This window comes from Macaca nemestrina, chromosome 11 (assembly GCF_043159975.1).
Source record: "Macaca nemestrina isolate mMacNem1 chromosome 11, mMacNem.hap1, whole genome shotgun sequence".
Classification (NCBI taxonomy): Eukaryota; Metazoa; Chordata; class Mammalia; order Primates; family Cercopithecidae; genus Macaca; species Macaca nemestrina.
In genome coordinates, this window is record NC_092135.1 from 99,544,636 (window position 1) to 99,568,645 (window position 24,010).

The 24,010-nt window shown below is 37.8% G+C and overlaps 1 protein-coding gene across 10 annotated transcripts in view; it reads right to left on the reverse strand.

The window, feature by feature from the left end:
• Nucleotides 1–24,010, reverse strand: part of LOC105468098 (C2 calcium dependent domain containing 6) — a 176,309-nt gene that overhangs the window by 150,589 nt on the left and 1,710 nt on the right. For all 10 annotated transcript variants that reach the window (XM_071073183.1, XM_071073184.1, XM_071073185.1 and 7 more), the window contains exons 2-4: nucleotides 13,266–13,352; nucleotides 11,891–11,942; nucleotides 10,072–10,217 (exon numbers count right to left, since the gene is read on the reverse strand). In XM_071073183.1, coding sequence (XP_070929284.1) covers nucleotides 10,072–10,217; nucleotides 11,891–11,942; nucleotides 13,266–13,352 — 285 coding nt within the window. The remainder of the gene's footprint in view (nucleotides 1–10,071; nucleotides 10,218–11,890; nucleotides 11,943–13,265; nucleotides 13,353–24,010) is intronic.

A 24,010-nucleotide genomic window follows, 5' to 3' on the forward strand; every position in this document is an offset into this window, starting at 1 on the left:
TACCTGTATAGTCAACACTTTCTACAATGTTGCACCTTTCAATTATTCAAAGCCTACTTGTATATAATTGGCTTTATTAAGTAGTATATTTTTGTTTGATGATTAACTCAACACCAATCAGATAAAATTGAATGCGAGTAAATAATGTCAAAATATCGTAATAATGTATTACTTTACTCTGGTGACAAATATCTTTTTTTTTTAACAAGGCTTAAACATGTTTTTGTTCTTTCTTATTTTGTTTTTAAATTCTGTCATAGCAAAACTTTTTTTGCCAAATAGAAGCACAGCTTAATTAGTTTTATCTAATATTTCTTTGTGAAGGACACTATTTTGTGTTGAGCTAATCATTATTCTAGGATTAATGGATACTATGATAATAAAAGGTTATTTACTTTGTATTAAAAAAGAAAGAAAAAATAATCCATGGTTCAATTGGGATAAATAGAAAGCACAAAAGAAGGTAACCAATTTAAACTCAAATATATTATAATTACATAAAATGTGACAGACGCTACAGTAACGTTACATACATTAACATTACATATATTAACTACTACACTAACAGATGTAGATAAAATACAAAGACTGTCAGACTGGATGTTTTAAATCTATATTCAGTTTACAAAAGATACAGCTAAAACAATGTAATTTATATTTTTCTAACACAATATTCTATTTCATCTATATTTTCAAATTTTTGGCATAGAGTTATATATGATATTCTAACTTTTTAAATTGCCTTCATATTTATACCTATATTCCAAATTTTGCATAATTTTCTTAATGAGACTTACCAGAATTGTGCCTACTGCGCTACTTTTATTATTAGCTTTTGTATTGTTACATTTCTTTAACATCTACATTGCTGTAAATAACTCATTTATTTCTTTTCTGTTAATAATTTCTTCTTCTTGATATCCTAAAGTTTTACTGTCATTTTCTAAGTTCTCAAATTTAATGCTAATTTAGTTTCCACACTCATCTTCCTCCTTCTCCCTGACTCCCTCCCTCCCTCTCCTTCTCCTTTCTTCCTTCCTAATACAATTCTGTTTAACTTTTAGTGGTTGCTCTAGGGATTATAATATGGATCTTTCACATATCACAATGTATCTTGAATTAAAATTAAGCCACCATGTCCAATAGTATAATTCTGTTTACACCTCCTCATTCTCTGTGCTATTCTGGCCATGTATTGCACTTCTACATATGCTACAATTCCTATCATTCCTTGACATTATTGTGTTTTTAAATAATAAGACTCAATTGTCTTTTGGAGAAATTTTTTTAATAGTCTTGTGTTTTTACCCACACATTTACCATTTCTAGTGCTCTTCCTTCCTGTGCATCTGGGCTTCTATCTGGGATCATTTGTCTCCAACCTGAAGCTTTCTTTGATATTTATTACCATGCAGGTCTTCTAGATACAAATTCTCTCAGCTTTTCTCTTTCACCATCTTTTTGAAGTATATTCTCACTGAATATAGAAATCTAGGCTGAACTTTCCCTGCCTCCCAGCATTCTAAAGCTGGCATTCTCTTGTCCTCTGACTTACATTGTTTTTGATGGAGAGTTAGCTGATATTCTTATTGTTGTGCATCTGAATGTAATGTGTTTTTCCCCCCCACTGGCTGCCTTTAAGATTTTCTCATTATCTTGGGTTTTCAGCAGTTTGAATGAGATGTACATATGTGTGATCATTTCTGTACTTATTCACTTAAAGTTCACTGAGTTTCTTGAATCTATGGATGGATTTTTAATCAATTTGGGGAAGACTTAGGTCATTAGTTCTTTAAATATTTCCTCTTCTGGATTCAAATAAACACAATTAGAAACGACAAAGGGGAATATTACCACTGACCCCACAGAAATACGAACAACCATTGGAGAGTATTATGAACACCACTACGCAAATAAGCTAGAAAATCTTCAAGAAATGGATAAATTCCTGGTCACATATACCCTCCCAAGACTGAACCAGGAAGAAACTGAATCCCTGAATAGACCAATAACAAGCTCTGAAATTGAAGCAATAATAAATAGCCTACCAACCAGAAAAAGCCCAAGACCAGAAGAATTCATAGCTGAATTTTACCAGATATACAAAGAAGAGCTGGTACCATTCCTACTGAAACTATTTCCAAAAATTGAGGAGAAGGGATGCCTCCCTAACTCATTCTATGAGGCCAGCATCACCCTGATGAAAACTTGGCAGAGATTCAACAAAAAAGAAAACTTTAGGCCAATATTCTTGATGAACATTGATGCAAAAATCCTCAACAAAATACTGGCAAACTGAATTTAGCAGCGGATCAAAAAGCTTGTCCACCACTATCAAGTAGGCTTTATCCTTGGGATGCAAGGTTGGCTCAACATATACAAATAAATGTGATTAATCACATAAACAGAACTAAAGACAAAAACCACGATTATCTCAATAGATGCAGATAATGCAGCTACTGAATAAAATTCAATACCATTCATGTCAAACCTCTCAACAAACTAGGTATTGAAGGACCATACCTCAGAATAAGAAGAAAGATACTGAGGTATTGAAACCCACAGCCAATATCATACTGAATGGGCAATGCTTCCCTATTTTTTTTTTTTTAAATAAACCTCAACGTTATTCAGCTGATGTGCTTCAAAAACAATGGATGTAAATCCAAACCAATTCCCTATTCCCCTTAAAAACTGGCACAAGACAAAGGATGCTCTCTCTCACCACTCCTAGTCAACATAGTATTGAAAATCCTGGCCAGAGCAATCAGGCAAGTGAAAGAAATAAAAGGCATCCCAATAGGAACAGAAGTCGTCAAACTATCCCTGTTTGCAGACAACATAATCCTACATCTAGAAAACCCCATAGTCTCAGCCCAAATGCTTCTTAAACTGATAAACAACTTCAGCAAAGTCCTAGGACAAAAAATCAATGTGCAAAAATCACTAGCATTCCTATACACCAACAACAAGTCAAGAACTGAATCAGGAATGAACTCCCATTCACAACTGCTATAAAAAGAATAAAATACCTAGAAGTACACCTAACTAGAGGTGAAAGATCTCTACAAGAGGAACTACAAACCACTGCTCAAAGAAGTCAGAAATGACACAAACAAATGGTAAAACATTCCATGCTCACAGTTAGGAAGAATCAATATCATTAAAATGGCCATTACTGCCCAAAGAAATTTATAGATTCAATGCTATTCTTAATAAACCACCCTTGAGATTCTTCAAAGAACTAGAGAAAACTATTTTAAAATTCATGTGGAATCAAAAAAGAGCCCAAATAACCAAAGCAATCCTAAGCAAAAATAACAAAGCTAGAGGCATCACACTACCCAACTTCAAACTATACTATACAGGGCTACGTAACCAAAACATCACGGTACTGGTACAAAAACAGACACATAGACCAAAGGAACAGAACAGAGAACCCAGAAGTAAGACCATACACCTACAACTATCTGATCTTTGACAAACCTGACAAAAACAAGCAATAGGGAAAGGATTCCATATTCAATAAATGGTGCTGGGATAACTGGCAAGCCATATGCAGAAGCTTGAAACTGGACCTCTTCCTTATACCATATACAAAAATTCATTCAAGATGGATTAAATACTTAAATGTAAAACCCAAAACTATAAAATAAAAACCCTGGAAGACAACCTAAGCAATACCAATCAGGACAGAGGCAGGGACAAAGATTTCATGATGAAGACACCAAAAGCAAACTCAACAAAAGCAAAAATTGACAAATGGGATCTAATTAAACTGAAGAGCTTCTGCACAGCAAAACAATTAACAGAGTAAACAGACAACCTACAGAATGGGGGAAAATTTTTGCAAACTATGCATCTAACAAAGGTCTAATAATCAGCATCTATAAGGAACTTAAACAAATTTACAAGAAAAAAACAAACAACACCATTAAAAAGTGGGCAAAGGACATAAACAGATACTTTCCAAAAGAAGACACACATATGGCCAACAATTATGTGAAAAAAAGCTCAGCATCATTGATCATTAGAGAAATGCAAATCAAAACCACAATGAGATACCATCTCACACCAGTCAGAATGGCTATTACTAAAAACTCAAAAAAAAAAAAAAAAAAAAAACAGATGCTGACGAGGTTGCAGAGAAAAAGGAATGCTTATACACTGTTGGTGGGAGTGTAAATTAGTTCAACCATGGTGGAAGACAGTGTGGTGATTCCTCGAAGACCTAAAAACAAAAATACCATTTGACCCAGCAATCCCATTACTGGGTATCCCAAAAGAATATGAATTGTTCTATTACAAAAACACATGCATGCATATGCTCATTGCAGCACCATTCACAAGGGCAAAGACATGTAATCAACCTGAACGTCCATCAATGATAGACTGGATAAAGAAAATGTAATACATATACACCATGGAATACTATGCAGCCATAAAAATAACGAGATCCTATCCATTCCAGGGGCATGGATGGTGCTGGAGGCCATTATCCTTAGCAAACAAACATAGGAACAGAAAAACAAATACTACATGTTCTCCCTTATAAGTGGGAGCTAAATGATTAGAACATATGGGCACAGAGGGGAACAAAACACAGCGGGGCCTATCAGAGGTGGAAGGTAGGAGGAAATAGAGGATCAGAAAAATAACTGAGTACTAGGCTTAATATCTGGTGATGAAATAATCTGTACAACAAACCCCCACGACACAAATTTACCTATGTACCAAGCCTACACATGTACCCCAGAACTTAAAAGTTAAAAAATGTATTTCCTCTTCTCTTCCTCTGGGACTCAACTATATGTTATAAATTGAGTGACAGTATCCCACCGGTTTCTTACATTTTTCCAATCTTTTTTTCCTCAGCTTCGATTTGAATGATTTTGATGGATCAGTCTTTCAGTTCACAGATCCTTTCTCTGTTTCCAGAATGCTTTTAAGTCCTTCAATGAACTATCCATTTCAAATACCGTATTTTAAGATCTAGAATTTTTACTTGGTTCTTTTCCATTTTCACTGTCTTCAGAATTCCCATTTTGTCCACCTTTTGTACACCATTTCCACTTTGATATGTTTATGACAGTTATTTTAAAGTTCTTGTTTCTAATTTGAACATCTGGGTCATCTGTGGGTTTACTTCTATTGACTGCTTTTATCCCTCCGTAAGTGGTAATTTTTTATTGTATGAATGGACATTATAAATGATAGAGACTCTGGATTTTTAAAACATCTTCCTCTAAAAAGTGTTCTTTTTTGGAAGGCAATTCCTGGCAGATTATGTTCGTCCTATAGAGGCTTCGTTAGAGGATGGGTCTATTGCAGTTTCTGTAGAACATGGTCCTTGCTCCTAAAACTTGGCCTTTCTGGGATCTCAACTGAATTCTGGGACTATTTAATGAGATCTCTCTGCTTTCGCTGAGTCAAACTCCAGGAACTCTGAATTTGGCCTTCTGAATTTCCTGGTCAGCACTCAGCCCTCCAGCGTCTGTTCTTTGTAGTTTCTCCTGGAGGTTTACCATGTCCACACACAACTTATTTTCAGCCAAGAACCTGAGTAGAATACCTAGATAGATTTCTGGGCTCTTTATCTGCTATTCCTTTGTCTTTAGAACCCCGCTCAACAAATTCCAGTCTCCGTAGGGGTACTAAACTGCCGTCTCTGCTTCCTCGGCTCGGCGTCTGCTTCCTCGGCTCGGCGTCTGCTTCCTCGGCTCGGCGTCTGCTTCCTCGGCTCGGCGTCTGCTTCCTCGGCTCGGCGTCTGCTTCCTCGGCTCGGCGTCTGCTTCCTCCGCGCACCAAGATTGCCACACTCTTCTTGGGTTTCACTTTCTGTGCAGGAATCGCTGCCAGATAAAAAGCTGCTTAAATGTGGAGCTCTCCGCTTGTGCGTCCCTTCTCTATAGAAGTGCCTCCCTCCACTTTCCATTGTCCCATGCCAGGATATAGTTTTTTCATGTATTTTTCTGTTTCATAGCTGTTTAGAGCAGACGAGTGAATCCAATACCAAATATTCCAGCATGGCCAGAACCAGAAATTCGCTGCTACTCATTCTTCAGTGTGAGTTTTTATATCACTTTCCCAGCAGCTTTCTGGAACAATAAGTTAAATCCACTTCCCATGTGTTTTCAGTTCTTAGTTTGTATGGATTTAAAATTTTTTAACCTAGATCTATGTTGTACATTTTAGCAAATTAAAGTCCTAAAATGTATGCAATGTAATTTTATTTTATCCTAATTATATACTATATAAAGTCAAAAATTTCTACAATAGTTAAAACAAAGTACTTTTTTTACTCTCACCTGTATTAATCATGGTTTTGTTGTTTTGTTGTTTGTTTTGGTTTGATTATTTTTGAGACAGAGTCTCACTCTCAAGCTGGAGTGCAGTGATAGGATCATGGCTCACTGCAGCCTCAAACTACTGGTTGCAAGCCATTCTCTGCCTCAGTCTCCGGAGTTAACTAGGACTACAGGTACATGCCACCACACCCAGTTAATTTTTTAATATTTCTTTTGTAGAGATGGGGTCTCACCAGTTTAGAACTCCAGGCCTCAAGCAATCCTCCTGCTTTGGCCTCCCAAAATGCTGGGATTATAGGTGTGAGCCACTATGCTCAATCACATTTTGTTTTAAGAGAAAAAAAAAAAGCTTCTGTACGTTATGAAATTCTGGCATCTTAAAAAGCTTGTTGAGGGAGAGACTTCCCCTCCCAGTGTTAGACTGCTAGAGACAGCAAAGGCTTAGCAGAGAGCATATCTTTTAATTGCAAACTAACCAATCCCAACACTGTAGCTCCACCCACCATTTTTTGTTTGTTTGTTTTTGTTTTTGTTTTTTTGTCTCACTCTGTTGCCCAGGCTGGAGTGCAGTAGTGCCATCTCAGCTCACTGCAAACTCTGTCTCCCGGGTTCAAGCGATTCTCTTGTCTCAACCTCCCAGGTAGCTGGGATTACAGGCATGTGCCACCACACCCAGCTAAGTTTTGTATTCTTGGTAGAGATGGGTTTCACCATCTTAGCCAGGCTGGTCTCAAACTCCTGACCTTAAGTGATCTGCTCTCCTCAGCCTCCCAAAGTGCTGGGATTACAGGCATGAGCCACCGCGCCCAGCCAACCACCTACTAATCTAATTCTCACACATTTCCTTTGCCCTAAATTATCCCAGGGCCAGGTATTAGAAAACTAGAGACCATTTCTATAACCCAAAGACCCCTGAATTTATTCAAACTAGCCAATCCTAAACAGTTTTACCTTCCCCTCAGCAATCCCCAAAAGGCCTAGATTCTTCCCTCACTCCTGTCCTCTGCCTCCTGACCATTCTGATACTTCCCCTGTGTCCCTCAGTGGTGTTTCATGTCCCCTACTCTCAGAGAATATAACGAATTCTTTTTTCAATGACAGTACCTCTCCATGTTTTCATATAGTCATACTTCTGTAAATTAAATCCTGGGTACAATATTAGAATTCCACCCCACCCACCCCCTAATTTCCACTCCTCGGAAGCTGCCTTTTTGACTTCTAAATAAATTTCTCTACGTTTTGCTTTCCTGTTTCTAAGTAACATGCTTATATTATTCATTGATTTTTTTCGTTTGAAATACTAAGTATTAACTGCATATTGTGGAAGAAAAATATTATCTCTCTATTCTCCCCCGACAGTTTTCATACTTCTCGCCATTCCTCCAATATATTCTATAACATACATTTTTGTTAGATTGTTAGTGTTTGTATTAGTTTATATGTATAACTATCATTCAGAGTTTAACAATATATTACAATAATATTTCCTTTCCTGTATCATTTTTCAATTTCCCTGTAGTTAACGTGTATCTTGATTTTTTGTTTCTTTGCTTGCTTGTCCAATTTTCTGTGTAATTATTAAGTCATTCTCAAGCTTTCTATTAGAGTTCCATTAAAACTGTCCTTTTCTGAGATCCGGCCACTGCACTCCAGCCGGGGTGACAGAGCGAGACTCCGTATCAAAAAAAAAAAAAAGAAAAAAAAAAAAACTGTCCTTTTAATGTGCTCAAACTAACAGTACCTATTTAAATAAATACAGGAAAAAGATTTTGACTATGCTAATGAAGATAAACACCTTACTATATACTTTACATTATTTTCAAGTATTAATGTTTCAAATTTTATTTAAATGGACATATATCCCCCAAATTCTTGAGAATTTGCCAGTGAAGCTTAGGAAAACTATTTGCAGAGTAAAACAAACAGTATGTATTGCCTCGAGCAAAACTATTCCTTGTTTTTTTTTTCCTTAAAAAAACAAACAAACAAAACCCTATGCTTAAAAAACTGTCTTCACAGTGTGGCAATTCCTCAAGGATCCAGAACTAGAAATACCATTTAACCTAGCGATCCCATTACTGAGTATATACCCAAAGGATTATAAATCATGCTACTGTAAAGACACATGCACATGTATGTTTATTGCAGCACTATTCACAATAGCAAAGACTTGGAACCAACCCAAATGTCCATCAATGATAGACTGGATTAAGAAAATGTGGCACATATACACCATGGAATACTATGCAGTCATAAAAAAGGATGAGTTCATGTCCTTTGCAGGGAAATGGATGCAGCTGGAAACCATCATTCTTAGCAAACTATTACAAGGACAGAAAACCAAACACTGCATGTTCTCACTCATAGGTGGGAACTGAACAATGAGAACACTTGGACACAGGGCGGGGAACATCACACACTGGGGCCTGTCAGGGGGTGGGGGGCTGGGGAAGGGATAGCATTAGGATAAATACCTAATGTAACTGATGAGTTGATGGGTGCAGCAAGCCAACATGACACATGTATACCTATGTAACAAACCTGCACATTGTGCACATGCACCCTAGAACTTAAAGTATTAAAAAAAAAAAAAAAACTGTCTTCACAACTCAATGCTTAAACAGATAACGTCTGAAAAATAATATAGAGCATACAGAAAATGCTTTAGGATTCCCCTAAAATTCAACTAATGTAATAAATAATTGGACAAATCAATGAATCCTGCAGCTGTATGGAATAGTGTCATTCTTTTTTTTTTTTTTTTTTTTTTTTTTTTTGAGATGGAGTCTAGCTTTGTTGCCCAGGCTGAAGTGCAGTGGCACAATCTCAGCTCACTGCAACCTCTGCCTCCTGGGTTCAAGTGATTCTCCCGCCTCAGCCTCCCAAGTAGCTGAGATTACTGGTGTGCACCACCACTCCCGGCTAATTTTTGTATTTTTAGTAGAGACGGGGTTTCTCCGTGTTGGTCAGGCTGGTCTCAAACTCCTGACATCAAGTAATCTGCCCGCCTCAGCCTCCCAAAGTGCTGGGATTGCAGGCGTGAGTCACTGAGTCTAGCCATTTTTTTTTTTTTAAGTTTTCAGATACATTTAAGATTCTAATAAGCCTAACTGTAAGCAGAAACATAGTAAGAGCTGGCGTGTGAGGCAGTTTAATGAAGTGTGGTCTGAAACCAGAGTGCCCACACTCCCAGCTCAACCACTTACCACTTACCAGCTCCATGACCTAAGAAAGGTCCTTAACCACAGAGTGCCTCAGTTTCTTCATCCGTAAAATAAGGATGAGAGAGAGAGAGAGAGTGTGTGTGTGTGTGTATGTGTGTGTGTGTGTGTGTTTGGGTTGTAATAAAGACTAAGTTAATCCATGCAACAATACTTAGAGAGAGACAAAGGGGAATAGAACAGGATAGAAGAAAAGGAATGGGAAAGGAGATGGGAAAAACTCTAAGGTGGAAGACAGTAGATGGGAAGAGAAGAGCAAGATAGAGATAAATACATGCATAATGAATACTTGAAACCACAGACAGTAACATCTCAGGAAAGAAATCTACTAAGATTATGCATTTTGCAGTAAATTGTTTATTTTTTTTTAAAACATCACTATAGCCCACAGTATAGAAATAGAATACTGTAAGATACCAAATAAAAAGGCACTCACTGCTTTTGTTTCTTTTCTACTAATTTTTATAAAAAGACAGAATTAGGGTAGAATATTTGGAACTATAAGGAGCCATTCTAATATCTAGAAGAGATATTAACATTACCTGTACAGAAAAATACTTCACTTCATCGAACTTAATTACAGTGTTCCTCTCACTGTCTTTGGATAGCAAGCTACACATTTTTGTACATTTCACAGCTTTGTTTATAGAGATGCGAATAAATAAATTAGCATAATGTTGTAAACTGACTGCAAATAGAATGATGTTTAGGAAATAAGTTTTGTTGTAATTGAACAATAATACATTATAAAATTAATACATTAAATGATTCAGACCAAAACCTAAGAATCAATCATAGAAAAACAATAGAAAAAAAGTCTTCTAAAATAGTAGTTTTGCCCATCACTGGTGGACACAATATAAGTAAAAGAAGGTTGATTCTTCCTTACATCCCTTATATATATATATATATATATATATATATATTTTTTTTTTTTTTTTTTTTGAGACGGAGTCTCGCTCTGTCGCCCAGGCTGGAGTGCAGCGGCCGGATCTCAGCTCACTGCAAGCTCCGCCTCCCAGGTTCACGCCATTCTCCTGCCTCAGCCTCCCGAGTAGCTGGGACTACAGGCACCCACCACCTCGCCCGGCTAGTTTTTTGTATTTTTTTAGTAGAGACGGGGTTTCACCGTGTTAGCCAGGATGGTCTCGATCTCCTGACCTTGTGATCCGCCCGTCTCGGCCTCCCAAAGTGCTGGGATTACAGGCTTGAGCCACCGCGCCCAGCTACATCCCTTATATTTTTAACCTCACATTTCCAGCAAAATTTCTTTGCAAGTTTTTCTATATATTAATTTCAAGGTGACTATGCAATATATTGTTGAAATATTTCCTAAGGATAATTATGTAGAAATTCAAAATATTTTAAAATATATCAGAATAACTTATTTTTAATTCTGAGACAAAAAGTGTTCTACCCTAATTCACTTAAGAATATAGTTCATTTATATTATATTGGACTGTATTGTATCTTTCATAGAATGCTACAGAGTAAAACAATTTTGTTTCACGATTTAACTATCTTCAAAAATCTCTTTATACAGAATTATTTTCCAAAATTCTCTTTATATAAAAAAGAAACATCAAATCTCCATAATGAGGCTAGTTTTATGCTGTGATAAATCTAAAAATAAGCACGCAGCTTATTTAAAAGCACCAATATAAAATAAATCCTTTTAAAAATGTTTAAAGGAAGCACACATTACTTACAAATAAATTAACATTATCATACAAGAAGATATATATTTTTCCTTTCACTTATATGGTGATTGAGGTGAATACAGATGGCTGAAAAGCTTTTGTTACTCCCACATGAAAAAGTGGACTTTATTTCCCCTGCCACTAAATCTGGGCTGGCTCCATGATTACATTAACCAATAAAATGTAATGGAACGTGACTAGGGTTGGGACTAGTAAGCCAAAAAGGCACTCACCTCAGGCACAAAATTTAAGGGGACACCAAAAACTAGTAATCAAGATAAATAATATATTACTGTGATATATTTTTAAATTAAAATTAATACAGGGGGAAAAAACATCATAGGACTCAGGGAAAGAGGGAGAGATCCAACCATTTCAGCATCCCAGCTGAGTCTAGCCTTCCATGCATCCCCACTAAAGCAACCAGACATGTAAATGGGCCACTTTAGATATTCCAGCCCTTTTGAACTGTCAGACAACTACAACCCAAGCTGTTGTATCATGAAGCAGAAGAAGCAACTAGTGAATGCACAGTAGTGATTAATAATAAAATGGTCAATGTGTTAAGCCACTAAGATTTGGAATGATCTGTAATGCAGCAATGGATAACTGAAACAGTGAGATACAATTACTATGATTCTTAAATCAAAAGAAAGGATACTGTTAGGCGTAAAATGTCTGCAGTTCTTTACATGAATGCCCAGGCAGCCAACCTACAACAATCAAAACAAAAACACAGACAGTGAATGCATTTAAAAAGTTAACTGTTCTTCCACTTTACACTGAACTCTATTTTTAAAAAGTAAAACTCCACGTTGTTGTTTTTTCTCACTCGAAATATTGTTTCTCATGAAAAATATCTAGTTAATAGAAATCATCAGAAAGCAGAAATACTGAAGAAAAATGGGCAAGCCACATTCAAAGTAAACCGAAAATGAACAAGAATACAAAGCCAAAGAATAATTCATTATTCACATAAATCTGATCATCACTTTTTACATTGTTTTTATTTGATATTAGGTGAGAACTGATAAAATACAGCACCCTGCATATAAAATTAAGAAATGTGCCTTATGTCAGACAAACTCTTTTATCCAGTATCCTAAGACCACTTAATTCATTCAGCAATGATTTATTGGCTGTAACATGCCAGGGGCTGTAAAATATTCATGCTCTTGCACCAAGTTTTTCTAAATGTTAAAGAAAATTGCATCATGTGCTTAACCAAAAAATCAAATACAAAATAAACGCAGGAACATTTGAATCCTAATATGAGAATTAGTCAAATATATTTAGCCATGTTTAGTATTTAAAACCAAGTCGAAATGACCGAAATATTATATTAAACATTGTATATGATAGGAGGTAGAGGGACAAGAAAAATTCTTATTTCATACCCAGTTACAACTCTAATAGTGTTCAGAAAATAAAGATAACTGTAAATGAATGTAATGATATTTGATAGTTCTATATGCATGTAGATTCTCATGTCTTTTTCTGTACTTTGAAAACAGAATAACAGATTTTTCTGGTTCTCAGCCTAGATACTGGGTCATCCCTTTGTGGTGGGTGGGTGGGTGTGTGTCTGTGTGTGTGTGAAAGGGGGGGGGTGTTTGCTTTTGTTTCTAGGAGGCTTTTTGGATGGGGGAGGGGCGCAGGATCAATTTTCAAACTTTAGCATGATCTAGCAATAAATATAATCACTTTAAGAGCTCAGTAAAATTACTGATTCCCAGGCTCCTCTCCTAGAGATTCTAAGCTAGCAGATGTTAGGTGGAGCCTCAAGTTAATGTTTTATAAAAAGCATCTCAGGTAATTCTGATGTAACTAGATTTGGGAATCCCTAATATAGAAGATATTATTTCTGTGAATCAGGATGCTTTCTATAATTTCAGTGATTATTACAATGTTTTTCTGACTCATAAAAATTAAAAATTCATAAATATATTATCAGAGAGAACCATTTTCTGCATATACTTTTTGATTATCAAATAATAAATAACTTATACAGGTTTTTGAGGGTTACTCATACATACCACATCCCCAAACGGCACCAAATTTGGTGTCTCCTGTGTTATTTCCAGTTCTTCACTATCAGACCCTTTAAGAGTTTTTTTCAGCATCTACAATGTAAATAAATTAAGATTTGGGAAAAGAAAGAAAAATATAACTAGGTGAAATATCAATTCAATAATTATTGTATGAATCTCTAGTAAGTATCAGGTCTCCTTGGTAGTAGGTATTAATATGATTAAGACACTCATCCCTATCCTCAATAAGAAGTTATCAGAGAAATAAAAATGTACACAAGTATAAAATTAAGGGAATCAAGAAATAAGAGAAAAGTACATAGTTCTTCAGTTTGTTAAGAGATGGAATATTTAGTAGGATATCTTGAAAAGCTTATAAGGAGAATTCCAGCTGGTCCTAGTATAGGAGATACCTTGAGTGTGAATCTCTACTCAATCAAATATATATATATATACATATACACACACATACACATATATATGCACACATGCACACACATATACACACATATATATGCACACGCACACACACACTATAGGGACAGAAAGCAAGGAAAGAGAAATCTTAAGAGATGCTGGAAAAGAACAGAGAGAAGTAGGGAACACAAAAGGAAGCACAAATAAAATCATCCTGAGAAAGAGAAAGTTCAACATTGAGTACAAAAATTCTGACCACAGGTCTAGGAGTGGTAGCTCACAGTAACAGCCATAGAGAAGGGACCTGAAAGAGAAGGACCAGAAGCAGCGCTCATCATGATGAGCGTGAAGGTGTCAGAGAGGAAGAGGTATCCCTGTATACATGGCAGGGAAGAGAAAGAAGGATGTAAGAGGGGAAAATTAAGCATAGCCAAAAAACCGAAGAGAACAACAGGTTATGCCCCTTCTTTCCCCTTACGTCCCATCAATTACAACTTCATCCATTTAAAGAAACTATACTTCAATACACTGAAAGAAGAGAGTATACTTAAACCACGGCAAAGAAATGATCATGGCCAAGAAATACGGAAAATCAGACCAACTCCATTAAAAGCTGTTATAAGGAGAAAATGGGGAGAAATCTTCATATGACAAAAATTCTTCCTCTCAAATAACCACAAAACAGAAGTAAATTATAACATAAGATTTCAAACTGAATTAAGTATCTTCAAACAAGCATTTGGAGATGTTTTTAAGCCTACAATTAACAGTTCATTCATTTATTCAACAATTAAAACAGAAGTTGACCAAAGAGAAGAAAAAATGAAATAAGCCTTGATTAATTCAGGAAATAAATTTTTTAAAAAGACAAACCATCCCAGAAATAAATACTAAATTACAAAGTGCCCAAGGTAGCATCGATTCAAATAAAAACTTTATAACGGGCATTGAAGAAGATAAGAACCAGTGAAGAAAATGATAATGAGATAGAGAAAGAAGGATAAAGGGTCAGGGAAAAATAGTTCAACTGGAAGGCAGACAAATGAAAAATCCTCGAAGAAGTAAAACAAAATGGAGGAAAAACTAAAAGTTTAAAATTACAATCCAAGAAAAATTTAAGTAATAAGAAAAAAATCTATATGTGGATAGGACTCACCATGTGTCTAGAAAAACTGGCTCATAATGATCAACTCCAAGATATGTCCTAGTAAAATTACCAGGCTTTATAATGACATCTTGCCTACAGGCAAATGACCAAGTTATCTATGAAGATAAGAAATAAGACTGGCATCATACTTCTCAAGGGCAACACACAAAGTAATGCAACTGTAGAGCTGTATTTTTATAAAGTTCAAGGCAAGAAAGCTCAAGCCAGGGATTTTTATCCAACCAACTCTATTTTTATCCAACAAAGTAACAGCATTCAAGTATGAAGGCTATTTTTAAAAATACATGAAACAGACATTCCAGATAACACTTTACTCTTGAGCCCCTCCAAGCAATCTACTAAAAGATGAGCTTCAACCAAACCAAAAGATAGCAGGGAAAACTTCAGAATAAGACTTACGGAGAAGACAGGCATGGTGGCTCACACCTGTAATCCCAACACTTTGGGAGGCCGAGGTGGGTGTATCACTTGAGGCCAGGAGTTTGAGACCAGCTTGGCCAACATGGTGAAAACCCACCTCTACTAAAAATACAAAAATTAGCAGGGCATGGTGGTGCACACCTGTAATTCCAGCTACTTGGGAGACTGAGGCAGGAGAATCGCTTCAACCTGGGAGGCGGAGATTGCAGTGAGCCAAGATCGTACCATTGCACTCCAGCTTGGGCGATAGAGTGAGACTGTCTCAAAAAACAAAAAAAAAAACAGGGCAGTTCCAAGATGGCCAAATAGGAACAACTCCAGTTTCCAGCTCCCAGTGTGAACGACACAGAAGACGGGTGATTTCTGCATTTCCAACTGAGGTACTGGGTTCATCTCACTAGGGCATGTTGGACAGTGGGTGCAGGACAGTAGGTGCAGACCACCGAGCGAGAGCCGACGCAGGGCGAAGAATTGCCTCACCTGGGAAGTGCAAGGGGGAAGGGAATTCCCTTTCCTAGCCAAGGGAAACCATGACACACACATCTGGAAAATCGGGTCACTCCCACCCTAATACTGTGCTTTACCAAGGGTCTTAGCAAATGGCACAAAAGGAGATTATATCCCGTGCCCGGCTAGGAGGGTCCCATGCCCACGGAGCCTCCCTCATTGCTTGCACAGCAGTCTGAGATCTAACTGCAAGGTGGCAGCCAGGCTGGGGGAGGGGCGCCTGCCATTGCTGAGGCTTCAATAGATAAACAAAGCAGCCGGGAAGCCCGAACTGGGTGGAGCCAACCGCAGCTCAAGGAGTCCTGCCTGCCTCTGTAGACTCCACCTCTGGGGACAGGGCATAGCTAAACGCATCAGAAACTTCTGCAGATTAAAATGTCCCTGTCTGACAGCTTTGAAGACAGTAGTGGTTCTCCCAGCACAGAGTTTGCGATCTGAGAATGGACAGACTGCCTGCTCAAGTGGGTCCCTGACCCCCAAGTAGCCTAACTGGGAGACACCCCCAATAGGGGCAGACTGACACCTCACACCTCACACGGCCGGGTACACCTCTGAGACGAACCTTCCAGAGGAACGATCAGGCAGCAACAGTTGCTGTTCAGCAATATTCACTCTTCTGCAGACTCCACTGCAGATACCCAGGCAAACAGGGTCTGGAGTGGACCTCAAGCAAACTCCCAGACCTGCAGCTGAGGGTCCTGACTGTTAGAAGGAAAACTAACAAACAGAAAGGACATTCACACCAATACCCCATCGGTACATCACCATCATCAAAGACCAAAGGTAGATAAAACCACAAAGATGGGGAAAAAGCAGTGCAGAAAAGCTGAAAATTCCAAAAATCAGAGTGCCTGTCCCCCTCCAAAGGAACGCAGCTCCTCACCAGCAACCGAACAAAGCTGGATGGAGAATAACTTTGACAAGCTGAGAGAAGAAGTCTTCAGACAATCAAACTTCTCCAAGCTAAAGGAGGAAGTTCAAACCCATCGCAAAGAAGCTAAAAACTTTGAAAAAAGATTGGATGAATGGCTAACTAGAAGAACCAATGTAGAGAAGTCCTTAAATGATCTGATAGAGCTGGAAACCATGACACGAGAACTATGTGACAAATGCACAAGCTTCAGTAACTGATTTGATCAACTGGAAGAAAGGGTATCAGTGATTGAAGATCAAATGAATGAAATGAATCGAGAAGTTTAAAGAAAAAAGAGTAAAAAGAAATGAACGAAGCCACCAAGAAATATGGGGCTATGTGAAAAGACCAAATCTATGTCTGATTGGTGTACCTGAAAGTGATGGGGAGAATGGAACCGAGTTGGAAAACACTCTGCAGGATATTATCCAGGAGAACTTCCCCACCCTAGCAAGGCAGGCCAACATTCAAATTCAGGAAATACAGAGAATGCCACAAAGATACCCCTGGAAAAGAGCAACTCCAAGACACATAATTGTCAGATTCACCAAAGCCGAAATGAAGGAAAAAATGTTAAGGGCAGCCAAGAAAATGGTCGGGTTATCCACAAAGGAAAGCCCATCAGACTAACAATGAATCTCTCAGCAGAAACTCTGCAAGCCACAAGAGAGTGGGTGCCAATATTCAACATTCTCAAAGAAAAGAAAGCAGAAACTCTGCAAGCCACAAGAGAGTGGGTGCCAATATTCAACATTCTCAAAGAAAAGAATTTTCAACCCAGAATTTCATATCCAGCCAAACTAAGTTCCATAAGTGAAGGAGAAATAAAATCCTTTACAGATAAACAAATCCTGGGAGATTTTGTCACCACCAGGTCTGCCCTACAAGAGATCCTGAAGGAAGCACTAAACATGGAAATGAACAACTGGTACCAGTCACTGCAAAAACATGCCAAAATGTAGAGACCATCCATGCTAGGAAGAAACTGCATCAACTAACGAGCAAAATAACCAGCTAATATCATAATGACAGGATCAAGTTCACACATAACAATATTAACCTTAAATGTAAATGGGCTAAATTCTCCAATTAAAATACACAGACAGGCAAATTGGATAAAGAGTCAAGAACCATCAGTGTGCTGTATTCAGGAGACCCATCTCATGTGCAGAGACACACATAGGCTCAAAATAAAGGGATGAAGGAAGATCTACCAAGCAAGTGGAAAACAAAAAAAGGCAGGGGTTGCAATCCTAGTCTCTGATAAAACAGACTTTAAACCAACAAAGATCATAAGAGACAAAGAGGGCCATTACATAATGGTAAAGAGATCAATTCAACAAGAAGAGCTAACTATCCTAAATATATATGCACCCAATACAGGAGCACCCAGATTCATAAACCAAGTCCTTAGAGACTTACAAAGAGACTTAGACTCCCATACAATAATAATGGGAGACCATAACACCCCACTGTCAACATTAGACCGATCAACGAGATAGAAAGTTAACAAGGATATCCAGGAATTGAACTCAACTCTGCACCAAGCAGAGCTAATAGACATCTACAGAACTCTGCACCCCAAATCAACAGAACATACATTCTTCTCAGCACCACATCGCACTTATTCCAAAATTGACCACATAGTTGGAAGTAAAGCAGTCCTCAGCAAATGTACAAGAACACAAATTATAACACACTGTCTCCCAGACCACAGTGCAATCAAACTAGAACTCAGGATTAAGAAACTCAATCAAAACCACTCAACTACATGGAAACTGAACAACCTGCTCCTGAATGACTACAGGGTACATAACAAAGTGAAGGCAGAAATAAAGCTGTTCTTTGAAACCAATGAGAACAAAGATACAACATACTAGAACCTCTGGGACACATTTAAAGCAGTGTGTACAGGGAAATTTATAGCATTAAATGCCCACAAGAGAAAGCAGGAAAGGTCTAAAATTGACACCCTAACATCACAATTAAAAGAACTAGAGAAGCAAGAGCAAACAAATTCAAAAGCTAGCAGAAGGCAAGAAATAACTAAGATCAGAGCAGAACTGAATGAGATAGAGACACAAAAAAACCCTTCAAAAAATTAATGAATCCAGGAGCTGGTTTTTTGAAAAGATCAACAAAATTGATAGACTGCTAGCAAGACTAATAAAGAAGAAAAGAGAGAAGAATCAAATTGATGCAATAAAAAAAGATAAAGGGTATATCACCACCGATCCCACAGAAATACAAACTACCATCAGAGAATACTACAAACACCTCTATGCAAATAAACTAGAAACCTAGAAGAAATTGATAAATTCCTGGACACATACACTCTCCCAAGACTAAACCAGGAAGAAGTTGAATCCCTGAATGGACCAATAACAGGCTCTGAAATTGAGGCAATAATTAACAGCCTACCAACCTAAAAAAGTCCAGGACTAGATGGATTCAGAGCCAAATTCTACTGGAGGTACAAGGAGGAGCTGGTACCATTCCTTCTGAAACTATTCCAATCAATAGAAAAAGAGAGAATCCTACCTAACTCATTTTATGAGGCCAACATCATGCTGATACCAAAGCCTGGCAGAGACACAACAAAAAAAGAGAATTTTAGACCAATATACCTGATGAACATCAATGCAAAAATCCTCAATAAAATACTGGCAAACCGAATCCAGCAGCACATCAAAAAGCTTATTCACCATGATCAAGTTGGCTTCATCCCTGGGATGCAAGGCTGGTTCAATATACGCAAATCAATAAACGTAATCCAGCACATAAACAGAACCAAAGACAAAAACCACATGATTATCTCAATATATGCAGAAAAGGCCTTTGATAAAATTCAAGAGCCCCTCATGCTAAAAACTCTCAATAAATTCGGTATTGATAGAACATATCTCAAAATAATAAGAGCTATTTATGACAAACCCACAGTCAATATCATAGTGAATGGGCAAAAACTAGAAGCATTCCCTTTGAAACCTGGCACAAGACAGGGATGCCCTTTCTCACCACTCCGATTCAACACAGTGTTGGAAGTTCTGGCCACGGCAATCAGGCAAGAGAAAGAAATAAAGGGTATTCAATTAGGAAAAGAGGATGTTAAATTGTTCCTGTTGCAGATGACATGATTGTATATTTAGAAAACCCCATCATCTCAGCCCAAAATCTCCTTAAGCTGATAAGCAACTTCAGCAAAGTCTCAGGATATAAAATCAATGTGCAAAAATCACAAGCATTCTTATACACCAATAGCAGACAAACAGAGAGCCAAATCATGAGTGATCTCCCACTCACAATTGCTTCAAAGAGAATAAAATACCTAGAAATCCAACTTACAAGGGATGTGAAGGAACTCTTCAAGAACTACAAACCACTGCTCAGTGAAATAAAAGAGGACACAAACAAATGGAAGAACATACCATGCTCATGGATAGGAAGAATCAATATCATGAAAATGGCCATACTGACCAAGGTAATTTATAGATTCAATGCCATCCCCATTAAGCTACCAATGACTTTCTTCACAGAATTGGAAAAATCTGCTTTAAAGTTCATATGAAACCAAAAAAGAACCCGCGTTGCCAAGACAATCCTAAGCCAAAAGAACAAAGCTGGAGGCATCATGCTACCTGACTTCAAACTATACTACAAGGCTACAGTAACCAAAACAGCATGGTACTGGTACCAAAACAGAGATATAGACCAATGGAACAGAACAGAGCCCTCAGAAATAATACCACACATCTACAACCATCTGATCTTTGACAAACCTGACAAAAACAAGAAATGGGGAAAGGATTCCCTAGTTAATAAATGGTGCTGGGAAAACTGGCTAGCCATAAGTAGAAAGCTGAAACTGGATCCTTTCCTTACACCTTATACAAAAATTAATTCAAGATGGATTAGAGACTTAAATGTTAGACCTAAAACCATAAAAACCCTAGAAGAAAACCTAGGCAATACGATTCTGGACATAGACATGGGTAAGGACTTCATGTCTAAAATGCCAAAAGCAATGGCAACAAAAGCCAAAATTGACAAATGGGATCTAATTAAACTAAAGAGCTTCTGCACAGTAAAAGAAACTACCATCAGAGTGAACAGGCAACCCACAGAATGGGAGAGAATTTTTGCAATCTACTCATCTGACAAAGGGCTAATATCCAGAACCTACAAAGAACTCAAACACATTTACAAGAAAAAAACAACCCCATCAAAAAGTGGGCAAAGGATATGAACAGACACTTCTCAAAAGAAGACATTTATGCAGCCAACAGACACATGAAAAAATGCTCACCATCACTAGCTATCAGAGAAATGCAAACCAAAACCACAACGAGATACTATTTCACACCAGTTAGAATGGTGATCATTAAAAAGTCAGGAAACAACAGGTGCTGGAGAGAATGTGGAAAAATTGGAACACTTTTACACTGTTGATGGGACTGTAAACTAGTTCAACCATTGTGGAAGACAGTGTGGTGATTCTTCAAGGATCTAGAACTAGAAATACCATTTGGCCCAGCCATCCAATTACTGGGTATATATCCAAAGGATTATAAATCATGCTGCTATAAAGACACATGCACATGTATGTTTATTGCAGCACTATTCACAATAGCAAAGACTTGGAACCAACCCAGATGTCCATCGATGACAGACTGGATTAAGAAAATGTGGCACATATACACCATGGAACACTATGCAGCCATAAAAAAGGATGAGTTCCTGTCCTTTGTAGGGACATGGATGCAGCTGGACACCATCATTCTCAGCAAACTATCACAAGAACAGAAAACCAAACACCGCATTTTCTCACTCATAGGTGGGAATTGAACAATGAGAACACTTGGACACAGGAAGGGGAACATCACACACCGGGGCCTGTTGTGGGATGGGGGAGGGAGGAGGGATAGCATTAGGAGATATACCTAATGTAAATGATGAATTAATGGGTGCAGCACACCAACAGGGCACATGTATACATATGTAACAAACCTGCACGTTGTACACATGTACCCTAGAACATAAAGTACACTAAAAAAAAAAAAAAAAAAAAAGACTGTGGAGAGCAGTTAAAATATTTAATTGCAGAGTTAAAACTAAAGTAAAGATTCAAATGTTACTACTACAGAAACCACCAAACAACTATAATAATAAGGGAGACAAAAAGGAACAAATGACATATAAAACAATCAGAAATTAATTAATAAAATGATGAGAATAAGCCCCCACCTATCAATAATAACCTTGAATGTGAATGAATTAAGCTTTCCACTTCAAAGATATACACTGGCTAAATGGATCAAAAAAACATGACCTGATTTTCCAGATTTGGGTAAAAGAAGCCAGACCTACTGAGTTTACATTTTGCTTCTGCCCTCTGGCTGTGTTACCCGGGGCAAGTTACTTAACCTCTCTAAGTCACAGATGCCGCATGCAATTTGCTGAATCATAACAGAACCTATTTAATGGGGCTCTTGTGAGACTTAAGAAAATTAATATTTATAGGTCAGGCATGGTGGCTCACACCTGTAATCACACCAATTTGGGAGGTCAAAGCAGGAGGATTGCTTGAGCCTAGGAGTTCGAGACCAGCCTGGGTAACCTAGCAATACCCCCCCATCTCTACAAAAGATAAAAGTAAATTAGCCTGGTGTGATGGCACATGTCTGTGGGCTGAGGTGGGATCATTGCTTGAGCCCAGGAGTTCAAGGCTGTAGTGAGCTATGATTTCGCCACAGCACTCCAGCCTGGGTAGGATAGAGCAAGACTCTGTCACACACACACACACAATTAATATAAATAAAGCAACTAATATACAGTACCTGGTATATGGTAATCAATACTTAAGAGTTTACTCTAGCTAAAAACCGAATTGTCTTTCCCAAAAATGCATACGTTGCAATCCTCACTCCTTGTGCCTCAGAATGTGACTGTATTTGGAGATGGGATTTTTAAAGAGGTAATTAGGTTAAAATGAAGTCATCAGGGTGGACCCTAATCCCATATGCTAAGAAGAGAGGCCTCAGAAGAAACCAACCCCACCACCTTAATTTTGGACTTCCAAGCCCCAAAGCTGTGAGAAAATAAATGTCTGAGGTTTAAAATACCCAGTCTGTGGAGCTTTGTCATGTAGCTCTAACAATGAATGCTGCTTGCATTACGGGACAGCGATGCTAGATTTTACGTATGGTAAGTGTTCCTTCTATAAGCATTTATTAGCACCTACTACCTGCTGGCTGGGCTGGGACTCATATAGAGTAATTGCCTCCAGCATAAAATTTTTGGGTCACGGGGGAGACAGGGTCTTGCTCTGTCACCCAGGACGGACTGCAGTGATGCAATCATAGCTCACTGTAGCCTCAAACTCCTGGGCTCAAGCAGTCCTCTTACCTTGGCCTCTCAAAGTACTAGGATTAGAGACATGAGTCATCATACCCAGCCTCAGGCACAGAACTTAATTGAATGCCAAAAAACTCAGTCACCATGATAATAATATGTATACATTTATTTTTAATTTTGGTAGAGGGGAAGGGGCATGGAGCCGTCATGCTCTCTCTGGGCATGTGACCCTCCAGGAAGATTTTAACGCATGTTTTTAAAAAGATCAAAATGCTTTCCCCACTTCTCACTACTTCACTTGACCAATATTAAAAATAAAATAGGCTGGACATGTTGGCTCATGCCTATAATCCCAGCACTTTGGGAGGCCAAGGTAGGCAGATTACTTGAGCCCAGAAGTTCCAGACCAGCCTGGGCTACATGGCAAAACCACATCTCTACAAAATACACAAAAATTAGCCAGGCATAGTGGCAAGTGCCTACAGTCCTAGCTACTCAGGAGGCTGAGTTGGGAGGATCACCTGAGCCCAGGACGTCAAGGCTGCAGTGAACTGTGATTATGCCACTACACTCCAGCCTCTGTGACAGAGTGAGACCCTGTCTCAAAAAAAAAAAAAAAAAAAAAGAAAGAGAAATAAAAATGCAAAAAAGTTGATTAAAAAAAAAACCCTACTATATGCTGCCTATAAGAAACTCATCTCATCTGTAAAGACACATATAGAATGAAAGTAAAGGGATAGAAAAAAATATTCCAAAAATAGCTATGCTATGAGCAGAAGTAGCTATGGTTATATCAGATAAAACAGACTTAAAGTAAAAAACAGTAAAGAGACAATAAAAAAAAAAGGTCATTAGAGTATTATATAATGATAAAGGTGTCAATTCAGCAAGAGGATATAGCAATTCTAAATATATTATATACCAAACACCAGAGTACTCAGATATATAAATATTATTACATCCAAAGGGAAG